At 40.0% G+C, this 13,963-nt stretch overlaps 1 protein-coding gene across 1 annotated transcript in view; it reads right to left on the minus strand.

Annotated features, from left to right (window-relative positions):
* Window positions 1-1,802: 1,802 nt before the first annotated feature.
* The window catches only part of LOC148010706 (PHAF1 protein At3g51130), a 31,535-nt gene continuing 19,374 nt past the window's right edge, over window positions 1,803-13,963 (minus strand). Inside the window, exons 4-14 of the mRNA XM_087671946.1 lie at window positions 6,031-6,098; window positions 5,799-5,904; window positions 5,599-5,659; window positions 5,339-5,514; window positions 3,464-3,526; window positions 3,256-3,303; window positions 3,012-3,125; window positions 2,821-2,917; window positions 2,586-2,650; window positions 2,190-2,294; window positions 1,803-2,101 (exon numbers count right to left, since the gene is read on the minus strand). Of these exons, the coding sequence (XP_087528072.1) occupies window positions 2,045-2,101; window positions 2,190-2,294; window positions 2,586-2,650; window positions 2,821-2,917; window positions 3,012-3,125; window positions 3,256-3,303; window positions 3,464-3,526; window positions 5,339-5,514; window positions 5,599-5,659; window positions 5,799-5,904; window positions 6,031-6,098 (960 nt within the window). The 3' untranslated portion in view covers window positions 1,803-2,044. The remainder of the gene's footprint in view (window positions 2,102-2,189; window positions 2,295-2,585; window positions 2,651-2,820; window positions 2,918-3,011; window positions 3,126-3,255; window positions 3,304-3,463; window positions 3,527-5,338; window positions 5,515-5,598; window positions 5,660-5,798; window positions 5,905-6,030; window positions 6,099-13,963) is intronic.

Genomic DNA, 13,963 nt, shown 5'->3' on the forward strand with positions numbered 1-13,963 from the left:
GCTATTCTCTGCAGACGGGAACACACAGCACAGGCTCCGCCGCCGGAATGGTATACCCCCACCCTTAAGCAATACACTCCAAAACGAGGTCCAAAGAGGAAACGCCCAGGTCGCAGACTGTACATAAGAACTTCTCCCCAAACCAAGAAGAGGAAGGTATGTTCTCCATTACCCTTGAATATGAAGTAATAGATCATGTGTTTTTCCCGTACTACTATCATGCCCTTATTGGCCTCTACCATGGCCCGAGACCTCCAATCCAAGTCCTAAGATCGTGGATTAGAGAGCACTCGGGCAACTTGGGATACAAGGTTGTATCAACCAAATATCTACCCAATAACTATTTCATTTTTATGTTGACCAGAGATATGGCAGTCTGCGTTCTGTCTCGTGGTCCATGGATGTTACGCAATGCTCCACTAAATTTATTCAAATGGTCTATAGATTTCAACCTTAATGCCCCAAGCCTACAAAAGTGCCTGTCTGGATTGAGCTCCTGAATTTACCTGACCCCTTCCACTCCCTGTTAGGCTTGATAGCAACCCCGTTAAGTAAAGTATAAGGGAAGAGACCCTCCTCTGATATCAATCCAAGGTGGCATCCCCACATTCTAGTGGAAGTGGATATTAGTAAGAAGCTTAAGGACAAGACAATAATCAGGAACTCGAAGGGTCAGCCCATTCGTATGCAACCAATCATATATAAAAAGCAATATAAAAGGCTGGTAACCATCCCTGAGGCCCAGAAGTCAAGGATGTGGAGTGAAAGAGACTCCATCTAGCTAAGCCTCACTCTTCCCCCAATTGAACCTCGTCAATATGAGATAGCCTCCAAACTTAACAAGAAAGGAATCAAAATCTAGTTGGACATTTGAAACAAGGACAATAGGACCTAGAGGGATCCGGAAGGGCTCAAAAGGCAATACAGACTGAACAACGAAGACTTAAGGTTCATTCAAGACCGGAAAAGAATCTCGAAAAATTTTAACCCAATGCTTATTCAGTATAATGTGTAGGTTAAGATGAAGGATTTCGGATGGAACACCAAGTCCTCTTTGCTCCCTCTACTCAATTTACCCAAGGACAACAGTAAACTGATCGCTACCCTCAATTAGAGATGGCTTCTTAACTAGAATAACTATCAATGGGAATATCGTTTTCAACAAATATGGGCCCTCTACCTCCCCCCAAAGATCTCTCATCTGCTATGGCTCATACTCCATAAGGCGGTCTAGACCCAAGTCAACCCAGAACGTATCAGGATAGGCAATGGCCTTTGTCCACAATGCAAGAGGGATAAAAAAACCATCATGCACCGTTTTATTGTATGCCCAAGTAACAGGTGTTATGTCAACTGGTTACAAGAGTTCAACTCCCCCGGTCATCCATATAAACTGACATGGAAAGAAATCCTCCTAGGTGAAGCAAACGGCCTCTCCCCCTCCTAGTGGACCTTCATGCACGGAATGTTTCTATGGTCCATATGGCTTGTTCGCAATGAAAAAGTATTTAATGGTAAAGATGTTGATTGGCTCCCTCAACTTTCTTTGTCGTCAAAAGCAAACCAAACCCTAAATTGATGCATTACAACAAATTGCCATTGGGGTCAAATAACGTAATTAAATACACATCACTATGAGTAAACTACACCCTCTACAAACTTACAATTATTTCACTCTTTGCCCATCCACTCAACTGTGCGCACTGATCAAAAGCCTGAATTGCCTTGGATCAAACCAAACCCTGCCTTCCCAATTTGGATGCATCACAGCAAATTGCACCATGATTGAATTGGAGACTTACAATTACAAGGTGGAGTATATTACATCAATGGGGTTAATTTACAATATGAACACCCAATGGCTAACATGGGAGGATATATATCTACAGTATTGGTCAGGTCATGATAGACTAGACCAATCTGGGGACTTTGCAAGCCATCCTTTGGTATATTTGGACCACAGCAGACTACAAAATATCAAGATGAAAGTCCCATGTATCAAATTCAATGCAAATCCATAAGCCCTCTCGTCTATGGAATTTATTCACGCCATAGAGGACTGAAATAATGTGACAGTGGCTATGTGTCCATTCTTCATGACCTGAAAGATTCCAAAACATCATGACAAACCATATATGTATTTGTGCAAAAAGCAGAAAGTGCTAATCCAGTACACTTGGAATCCTAACCTCAAGAGCAATATTGCGATAACTATATACAAATGTGGGCCCAAAAGGGTTGCTGACAGAACCCTGTGTTTGAATAGCCGCACGGCCACCATCTCCTAGGAGCTCCTGTATTTATTTCTTGTTAGCAAGAGTCGAGACCAAGTATGTTAATGATATTCTGAATCAAGATTTTGGTATTATGATGCTACTGGCTGAACCACAATGACTTGACAAAAAGCTCACAGCACAGAAGATAAATAACCCATCTGTGTAAATATGAATGAGCAAGTCAATATCAGAGACCTATCAGCTACATGACCAGAAGTGATCATCTAATTAGTTATTCTTTCCACCTGGTAACTTGCCTTATTGCCTTCCCTACAATACCAAATATCGTTTTGCTCTTTAAGGAAATACCTTCACTTGATTCCATTTTGTTTCTGGCAGTATAGTACTTGAGACCCGAGCCTCCCCATCATCAGCTGCACAAGGGACACAAATAAGCTGTTGATCACACAAGCTAAGGCCTTGGCAGAATTCCAGAAAATGCTGTGCAGTAGTACTGATTCCAGAATATGTGATGCAGCCGAATAATACAATGATCTTGAGGTACTATCAGCAAATGAGACAGCAAGCAATACTAAATCCTTACAAGGACAATGAATCTTAAAATTGCACTTAATGTAGCAGTTGAAATCTGTATGGCCAGGAAAGTTTGTGTGCAGCACAAACTTTTTTATACCGTTCGTCTGCAAAACAAAGTTCACACAGGCGATCTCCATTATGAACTTTTGTGAAAGGAAACGGAGGAGAACGTGTCGTACATGACAATTATGACAGCACCTGCCCATCAAACAAAATGTCAATTCCTCGTGAGAAGTAATTGTAGAAGTAGTCCCCACATAGGGTTGTCCTTGGTTTAGAATCTGATGCAGAATGTATCACCATAGGATCTACCTGAAACCATTTCAATTCATACACACAAATGATGTTCAGTCTCTTTCCAAGTTTCCCTTCAACATTTCTGAAAGCTCAAATCAAGAAAACGAACTTTGATCCAGGTTTCAATGAACAAACTTGCACATACTTGTTTTTTGTGGATCCCACATGGTCGACCAAGCTCTGCCCAGACATCCTGCAATAATAAAATGAAAGCTCAGAGTAACCACAAAATAATAAAAGGTAATCTGGTGAGGCACACCATGTCTGGTGTCTCTGATGTAGCATGCCATGAACTTGTGCACAGGTCTTCTCATCACCCCACAGAAACATGTTGGTCCGAAATGTATGCTTACCTGAGGAGAGGCTCCAAAAGGTAAGTGTTGACCTCCTGCTGTGAATAAGAGTTCTTCTCCCAACTGCAAGCAGAGCACCAAACAAAGCATCAACATCAGAAGCAATGAAAGGCTCATTGTAAGATTGTTCGTGGTCCTGCCAAAAAGGCATCACATAGGTCCAACATGCCCTTATTGAGCCAAAGTCATTAAGGTTAAACAATGAATGCTTACATGGCAAAATTTTGTTTGCTGTGAGGTAAATAATCATTACTCCTACATGTACGGTCTACCACTCAATGCTCTTACATGTAGAGATCTCACTTTGTCTTTCTGTGCATCTCCTTTTCCATTCAATGCTTTTTAACTAATCTCTCTCCTTTTGTTCACCTGTAACTTGCTACTACCACATTTTGAAAGGAACATAGTGCTTGTTCACATTACTGTCCCAATTCTTTACTCTCTGCCCCTATATAAGGCAGGATTGTAGCCAATCTTTTGCTTTTGTTGAAAAAGTCCATGGCCCATGCCTCAACTAAAGACCTCAAAATCGTACATCCCATATTAAGAAGGAACAACCACCAAAAAAACTTCAGGGGCTGTATACATGAAGGTCGTCCAACCCACGCATTTGCGCACACATGAATATCACGTCTATTCATGACTGTCCTAACATGGCTATAAACATTGTAAACATCAATAGTCTAAAAAGATAACTTAGACTTACCAATTTGACCAATCAACAAGTTCCTTGAGTATCCATAATTGACAATTCAAGAACATAAAGCACTACATTTGAATTTGAACCTCGTTGAATGAGCTATCTGAGTTAGAGAGAATTTTTACGGCACTTATTTCCTTCTGATGATACTAACACTATGAATAATGCACCCTGCACATGCTTGGTATTTTCACTTCCACATAAGGTTCTTGCATATGCACCTCACAATTGACATTTAATGGCATTGGCAACTTATATGGAACGCTGCCCAGGATCTTTAATCTTGAGTCTCACTTACATAATTTGAAGCTTGATGATGATCCCAAGTTAATGGGCACGATTATGCAATATCAGTAAGTACATACTGCAACTGCCATTATGATCACTGCAAGGTTCATGGTTTCTTCAACAACCTCCCAGATTCCTTTTTTGCATCTCTATGTTGGTTCTATTTGTGATAATCCTCCCCATCTTGGAGTCTCTTCCTTCTGTGATGGACTTTAAGGCTTCAAAGCATTCCTCTATCTTATAAAACAGAGGGCCCTTGTTGTCATAAGTCATCTTCATGGTCATGGAAGAGGTTGGAAACATGATGAAAGGTAATCAATCAGTGTCCAAGGACAAAGTACACGAAAATCCATTACCATCTTGTCTGGAGCACATTACACAGGCCACAATTGTCATTGAGCAGGGCATGCGGACAAGTGCTAGTGTGTGCTGGGAAAGATCCACACAAAGGATTGAAGGTGATGAATGAATCTGTATAGGTATGAATCAAGAAATGCAATGGTAGCACATATGAGGGAACTGATGAGTGACGGAACATGCCCAACAGTGATGAGAGGAAAAATGGCCTAAGGCTTCCTATATGTCATATATAGGCAAAGATACATATGTGACACTGGCACATAAGGGAGACAAACTTCAAGTAACTCGCCCCCAAAAATGCCCTCAACTCTATACTGGACAAGTCTCCTGACGTCCCCCACTCAGATGACAAGGCAAATAGGAGCAGCTAAAACAAAGTAAAGAATTATTATTTTGGAGTGTGCAAAAGACATTCTGGCTCTATACTTGATTTAAAGGGCACCAAAGCAAACAGACTACATACTAAAACGACATTAGTCCTCAAAAGTAAAGTGGAAAAGAATAACAAATAGGGAAAGAAAGAAAACCTTTGCATGCACCTCCTCCAAATAAAGGCTTCCTGCAGGCAGCTGAGGTGGTACAGCCTTCTTCAATGTTGATCCCACTCCCACACCAACCCCACCACTACCAATGGAACTGTCATAAATGCATACTCGTGACATAACTGGTGTTGTACCATCAGGAAACTCGAGGGGCAAATCAGCTGTCAATATACATCTGAATAGGCTTAGAAAAAATGGAATCAATGCCTATGATTACAACAAATAATGACAATGATAGAGCACACCTTCACGATCTTGGCATCGTAAAGCATATTGTGCCGGTATTGGAAATGCAAAAGAGAGACCCTGCAAAGTAAATTCTATATTTCAAAGGCACCTTGACCAGTATCAACTTTTCTAAACTACAAAATCAACATCAAGCACAAATAAACATGGACCAAAAACTAACTCTTCAAGCATCACAAATTTTCAGAGTAAGACATACAGGATAAAAAAGTGTGTATGTACACCGCTCCATGTCATAAGTCCCCGGAAAGGTTGGACCTAGAAGAGCATACACAGCTACAAAAGTAGCTGCAATGTTTGCACCCCTGTAATGGGACATTGAGAGTAAGAACATCAAAAGTAAGAATAAAAGAGCTTAATAGAAAACAAAGGGGAAAAGCAGAAGAGGAAAGGGTAACATCCAAATTTTAAAAAGTAAATTAAGCACCTACCCAATTGCAGATGTTGCATAACGCATTTGAATCCGTTGAACATCAAAGACTTCAATGAGTCGCAACCTCTAGTCAAACACAAAAAGATAGTGTTATAACACATTAACTCTAATGCACAAGAGATAGTATGCATGCAAAAGGTGTGACAAAAAAGCTTCAAAGGAACACAATGCTTAATGGCCCACTTGCAAAACAAAACTTAAAATTGCAACTACCTTTCCCAAAGTAACTCAAAAGGAATTGTTCACGTATTGCTAAGTTTTAGTCCTTAGACATTCTGGGTTTGGCAAGTCCCAATAACTTTTGAGTACTCATAAATTATGTCAGTTTTCTTATGAAGCACACCCAATCAACTTGTGCATGATAGGGGAGCTTTATGGACTAATAACATTTATTATTGGCTATAGGTTCCAATAATCCTTGTATCTCATTTGACAGCCTTAGTGTTGTTAATATAGATCATGTTTGAGTACATTGCTCTTCAGTAGTGAAACTGAAGAGATTAGGTGCAAAAATGCTCCTATTCACGTGGTACATGCAGCAAACTTATATCAAGAAGTATAAAGATTGCCTTCGGAGTTGCTCCAGCACAAAATAGGGCAATTGCTTTGTAGTTGCACAACCAAGGACAGCATATCATATGCATGTTTATGCAATGTCATCTACAAGGGCCATACATCATCAAAATTAGTCCTACCTTAATAGCCATGTTGGGCACCAAGGTCTCTCCTTCCCCAAAAACAAGCAGGTCACCTAAGTTTCCTACATACTCCCCAAATGTAATGCACTTAGGCACCACTCACATTAAAGTCGCCAATAGTCATGCTGATGATGATACAACAGGCGAGTGATGTGGCAAGTGGACAACAGGAGTGTCAGCAGCATGCCACATGGCAAACAGGTTAGACTGCTAGCCAAACAAGGCAGTCGAGTAAGCAATGGGCCAAGCAGGTCAGATTGTTGTTAAGCACATGCTTATCAAAGGCATCTATTTGGCAACTGTCATCATCAGTTTGATCGTCATATCACCTTCATCCTCAGTCAACAATAGTGAGAACGGAAGCTGGATGGCATGCATGTGAATTGAGGAGCATGAACAATAGAGTTTTCTGGTCACAATTCGAGAATTGATCATGGCTGATGATCATGAGTCTGTCCTACACAAGGCAGCAAGGCAGACTCAGGATTTGGAGCACGTGTGAGTGCAGAATTTCACTTGAGGCTGGAGTGCAGTGTGGACTCACTACTCGCACCCTTTACCCTTATGCACATTCATATTATGTCTATATTATGAATATCATTTCCGCCATCATATTCTCTCATCTTCCTTTGAGTTGTATATTTGGGAGACTAATGTCCCGAGTTGATATCAAAGCCAGCAATTGTAACCAGACTTCCTCCTTGGATAGGGTGATAAACCTCTGATTACAACTCAATTACAGCAGCAAACAATTAATGCAAATCTGAAAATACAAATGTGCCTACTGATCTTGGACAATGCACACCTGATTGGCCCCAAAATTGGCGCCCTTTTCGGTATTTCTTTAGCTTTATTGAAGAAGAAATTGATTTACAATGGGATTTTCCCAATCCCTTTGGTATTTCAACTCCCCTTGCTGTCCAAAGTGACCAGCAAGTCTTCAATCTATTTTGCCCCTTGACCCACTTCATTGGCCTTCACCCACTTCATGGACGAGGGAAATGCCCCAAATTCAATGGTTGGCTCGTCCTCCACCTGAATTAAGCTGAAATTCACCTTCAGCCCTGTAAAATTCAAGTCTTGGAGATTCCAATTTTTAGCACACTTCCCAAGGCTGCTATTAAGCCCTAATTTCTACTGCAGATCAGGGTTTACAGCAAAGAAATCTGCAATTTCTCAACCTCCAAGGGTCCAAATGCTGAGATCTTCGGAGCAAGGCTATGAAATGGCTGGGAGATGAGAGGGAAAGCAGTAGAGAGAGAAAATTCAGAGTTTTGTCGTGAAGAATGATAGAAAATCAGCCAAGTGTAACTGCTGCCCTACCACAACAGCTCGTAGATGCAAAGAACTAAAGAAAATCAACCATTTACTACTGCTGCCCTGTCTCAACAGCCTGTAGATGCTGTCACCTGCTGTTGATTGGTCTTCTCTTGCCCTTGGCTACCTCAGAAGGTCCTCCAACGACTGCAAATCAGAACAACAACCTCCCCTCCCTCTCTCTTACAAGCTGAATTTATAAAAATGCATTTCTCCAGCCTCTAAAACGTTTTTCAATCTTGCATGGGCATTTTTGACAAGTGGCAGCCTTTCCAAATGGTTTTTCCAACATTTTCTATAATTACATATTAATTTTCAGCCTTTAAATACTGAAAATTAATCTAATAATTATTTTGGTGTCCTAAAAACTAATCTGACTAACCAATAATTAAATTGGCTAGGCAACTTCCATTCTCGAGTGTCTCTACGCTATCTTTGATCATCAGATTGGTGTTAGGTACCATTAAATGCCACTTCTCTAGTATCACCAACTGACACTTATGGCCAAATGGATGACCTAGGCCAACAACTCGCACCAGATACTACCAAGTACTTATGCGACATAACTTATAGCAACTTTTGCCTTTGACAACCCCTGATTTCTTCAGATCCCAGGCTCGTAAATTTACTTTAATCCCAGTTGCACCTCACATGTGCAACATTTACTTAATCATGTGATTAAAAATTAATCCACATGTTAAGTGAGGTTTCAAAAATACATGTCCTCGTGACAGCAACCACATGAAGAAGCATTGGGAGGTTTCCCTTCTTCATTGAATGCCCAAAGGATGGTCTCAAAATGAGCAGGAGTGCTCAACTCCCTTCACATAGTTCACCCTCTTTCCATCCATCATCTCTTCCTTGGAAGAGAACAATTTGACCCACCTTGGGCATCATCATAATCCTTCCTATGGTGTAGCTAAAATTTTAAAGCTCTCACTCAAATGCCAATCACAATGGGACACCCCATAAGTCAACCTTCCAAAGAAGGAACAAGTGGCAATGACAAAGAAAGTTATCACCTAAGTTCAGCAACAAGCAGGACAAGAAGCCTGTGTATACTTGAGTGGAGAAGGTGGATAGTGCCCTTGCCCTGGTGTGGCAAACAAAGAAATTCAAAATTCATCATGAAAAGAATTGTTGGAGGTCATACCTCAAGTCCCATGTAGCAAGCACTTGAACCAACAAGGTGCACTCAGCCATTCTTTAACACTTTGCTCTAGCCGACTACGCAAACTTAACCATAGACTTAACTGGCAATAATCATAGACTTAGCTTGCAAAGCACTTAACCTTAAGCTTAATTATGAAATCAGCAAAAAAACAATTTACGCACTTAACACAAGGGAGCTAGAATGCTCCTACTCAAAGGCCCAAAACAAAATTGGCCCCAAAGCTTGAAGCCCTTGCAGCATTTTTTAAAGATAACTGAGAGTCACACAAAAGAACCTAATTTTGCTTTGAAAGAATTTCAGCCACTATCAACCCCTAACCAGTAACTTGCTCTTGAGTACCTACTCTCACAGATTGGTCTGCACTGTCTAGTAAGTAACTTAGCCACCACTGTCTAGTAAGTAACTTAGCCACCAATTTCTCTCACCAATAGTGATTATCAAGCATCAGATCTAAGCAGATCTGCTGCTAAACTTTTAAAGCATGCAATCTCAGCATAAAACTGAAAAAAAACGCATGCACACAGTCCAAGACTATTCCCAACAATAACATTGCTTCCCTCTGGGGAGAGAGAAGGCTACATAGAACCTTACACAGCAAGTTTAGAATGTCCAAAGCAACTGTTGTCCAGCTCTGACCCATGTTCACTTTCGTTAGGTTTTTCTAAGCTTTTTCTTCGCTGTACAAAAAACATTTTTTCACATCAAAATAATAAATTGAAGTGTCCTATGCCCAAACTATGACCCTCTACCCAAATTTAATATTTTCAATAAAACTTCAGCACTAAGGTTCTAAAAGCCCATAGCAACCAGAAACGTTTAGAAATAAAACATTAGGAACGTGTTTTGTAAGTTTCTTTCAAGAGGGGTTAAAATAAGAAACGCGGGTTTTTTTAAATAGAGATTTTTCATAGTTTTGACTAGGAAAAGAGGCTCTAAACCTCTATGGAACTCTCTCTTAAACAAAGAATAGCTGATTGAGCTTGAATGATAATAGAGTCAACTCAGAATAATAAGTTACATATCCATGATTCATTATTGACTTGTCACTTATGTCAAAGTTAGTCTTTGGACAAGCTATACTTTGGTTTAGAGCTCAAACATTATGACTTGTATATATTATATAAAGAAAATCGAAATAAACATGTAAATAGCCTATCTACAATATGGACTGAGTCAAGTTGCAACATCATGACTCTCATTTCAAAACAAACTAATAAAATGTCAAAATTGAGAATGAATCATAATATATCATAAATAACTTATAAATGAGACTAAAGTCGTATAATAATCAACTCTCAAGACAAGAATAGATACTAGATTGACAAAGTCCAATAACTAAACAAAATCACAAAACCATCAATCTGTCATCCAAAATCTTAAGCCCTCACGAGTCATTACACATCATCATCATCATATTTAACATAGCCCAATAGTTTTTGTCAAAAAAGCTATGTTGTGGGTTCCAACTCAAAAAAAACCAAAAAAAAAACCATGTTTTTTACTCTCAAAAACGTTTCGTACTTTAAGAAACATTTCGTAACTTTCAAACTAAAAGAAACATGTTTCTTAGTTGCTATGCAAAAGCCCTAAATTGTTTGAAAGTGCATCTAGACATACAAAACTTAAACCCTAAAAGCAAAACTCAAAACTCAAACACAAAAACAAACACAAGCAAAAGAAGAGAGAAAGAACACAACTTTGAAGTGAATGAAAATTGTAAATAAATGACTAGTGTACAAAGTGCCCAAGGGCAAAGCAATAGCGTCAGAGAGAGTGACGTCCACCGAAGATGGATCCCAAGTATTTTAACCACTAGTTAGAGATGAGAGAGTCCTAAATAATGAAGGGCAACGGGCTCATCACCAAAACATAGCAGTCGAAGGCTGAAATCTAGTAAACGCAGCAGTACACTACCAGAGAAGGCTGAAAACTAATCACCTGAGGCAAAGAATGTTAGGTGACAATAGGAGACGTGTTTATTGATGTAGGCAATCTGCTGGACAGAAAAAACACAAGTATTGCAGTAGTCACCTAGTGGGAGAGATGGCAGCAACCCGTCGCCTAGCAGTAGATGCTAAAAGCACAAGCTAATCAAGTGCTATGATCAAGCAGTAGATGGAGATCTCCAAAGGGCAAGGCGATGGCTGAAAATAGGCCACCTAGGGTTGAATAGTGATGAGTTGCAATCAATGATGGCTAGACAGTAGGCGGTAGGTGATTGAAATCTACATAGTAAAGTGAGAAACCTACACAAAAGGATGAAGACTAAATGGGGACAACCTATCTATTTATAGATGTGGATGGGCCCTCCCACATTAGGGTTTCACAAAAACTCTCTCAAATTGCACACTGTTTTTGCATTTTTCATCAAATAAGCATGTTTTGGAACTGTTTAAGGGGCTAATCAGCATGTAATGCATTTCTTAGCTCTATACCCCTCGCAATATTTCTTTATCTTGTATTACTGTAAGGTTGAAGTACACCAAGATATAGGCTGACATCCTTCAATCTTCAATATAAATGGTTGTCATAAATTATTAACACTGCTTGGGCATAATTTGCCCTTGATTGTGCAACAATCCAAGCTCAATTTGGACCTTCAATCTCTCACATGCGGACCACAATAATTTGGAAATGGGCTATCCCTCTAATCCGTTGTAAATTAATGCCTTCGACAACTACACGGAGTACATGAGTCTTCAATAATTGGGCATGGATCCAAAGGCGGCTATGGAGACCCTAATGGAAAACATGATATACATGTCTTTGAAAAAAACAAAAGAGAATTAAAAAAATATAGGTTATGGAGGAAACAGACTTCAATCCTTGCTATGGCAACCTACTCTTCGAGAAAATGTGAAAATGCCCTCGAGAGTAGGGAGAAAAAGAAAAAAAAAAGAAAAAAAACACACTATTATGAGATAAAATAAAGAAATTGCATATCATAACAAGCCTCGCTCCAAGAAAAGATGACAAACACCCTTGGCGAGAAGCTAGCTATGGAAAAGGTGGTGACACCCTGCAGTCCAGGTCTGTTGAACCTTTTGATGATCATTCATTTATGATTTTCCAATGTCTCTTGCTGTCAAAAATAGCCACCAAGCCTTCAATCTAATTTGTCACTTAATCCAACAAAGGATTGGCCTCCAATTGACCCTTGGTTAGTCAAAATGAACCCCAAATCCAATTGCAATGACTAGCTTCTTGAAATCTTTGGCAATCCCTCGAATTCTAACTGTTGATTCCAAGTACTAAGCCTTCAATATCTTGGCACAGGACCTAACATGGCTGCTAGCCCCTAATTTTGTTGTAAATTAGGGTTTACACCAGCAAATGCTCTTGTTGTCCACCATTAATGACTGCATTCTAATTAAAATGGCTGAGATTTGCTAGAAATTGCTAACATCTCATTAGAGATTGTTAGAGTTGAGGGAAGAGAAAATTCAGATTTTCTTCATGAAGAAAGGCTCCAAACGGCAGTTGCCCACTACCAATGCCCAAAAAAGTTCTCACACCAATTGATTACAACCCAAAAGCTGGTCATCAGCTGCTCCAAAGCATGTAGAAGCTGTTCCCTACTGTCCTAGAGCCTTTTGTTGGCTGCCATGGCCAAAATCACCTCTTGGCAAGCTGAGATTTGCTCCAAAACAGGCACCTACGACAGTAGCAGCCTCTCTCTCTCTCTCTCTCTCTCTCTCTCTCTCTCTCTCTCTCTCTCTATATATATATATATATATATGTGTGTGTGTGTGTGTTGGAATGAACCTCCACCAACCTCTGACAGCCCTCCCCTCACTTGCATGAGTAATTTTTCCCAAGTGGCAGCCTTGTAACTGAATTTTTCAGCCATTAATTAATTTTCAGAATTAATATTTCTGAACATTAATTCTAGCCTTGTCCTTGCCCAAGAAATCAAATGTGTCCATGCAAAATTAAATTGGCTAGGCCATTTTAGCTCCCGTGTGGTCCTGAGTATCCTCTGAACTCATTAATCATCTAATTACTCAACTGACATGCATATTGCACAGGCTCATTTAATTAATGTCTAAGTAAAATGCTAATCAAAGCATCAAAATTTACGTCCCTGTGACAAACACAACAACATAAATAGCAAATAGGACCCAAACAAACAAATTCATCCAAAATAGTGCTAACAGGCTGCATTTCACTCAGGGCAGAATTTCCCTTAGCTACCTTGACACTTTCAATCTCTTAAAGGGCTGCAATCCTGCTCCAGCCACCTCTCTACATTGTGTTTAGCAGAGCACCACCTTTGCCCAACAATGTTCTGATCTTTGAGCCATGGATACTCCCCACTGTTTATTGTTGACATCATCAAACCTGCTATACAGCAGACAAATGGGCCCCAAACAGGCTGAAAGTCATCATCTTCTAGGTCACCTTCTCCATCAGCAGCAGCATTTTCTTGGTTTTTGCACCATTCTTGGAAGGATACAGATGGCAAACTAGTATGATAGATAAAATCAAGTGGATTGGGACCATGAGGACCGTCGAAGTGACAACCCAGACCCACACAGCCATGACCATGAGGATCATTGTGAAGGCCACCAGGACCGTTATAATAATCGTGAGTGGGTTTCTCCTCAACCACCTTATTATCATCCTATCCCTAGGACAAACTACTTTCTATGGTCAAGCAAGTCCAATGCATTGTTGAACCTTTACCCCATACAGGCTTTTGTGACAATCCCTATTCCCCAACATACCATGGATCCCCATGT

This window comes from Lygodium microphyllum, chromosome 29, assembly GCF_053477565.2.
Source record: "Lygodium microphyllum isolate KBCC chromosome 29, Lygodium_microphyllum_v1.1.10, whole genome shotgun sequence".
Lineage (NCBI taxonomy): Eukaryota > Viridiplantae > Streptophyta > Polypodiopsida > Schizaeales > Lygodiaceae > Lygodium > Lygodium microphyllum.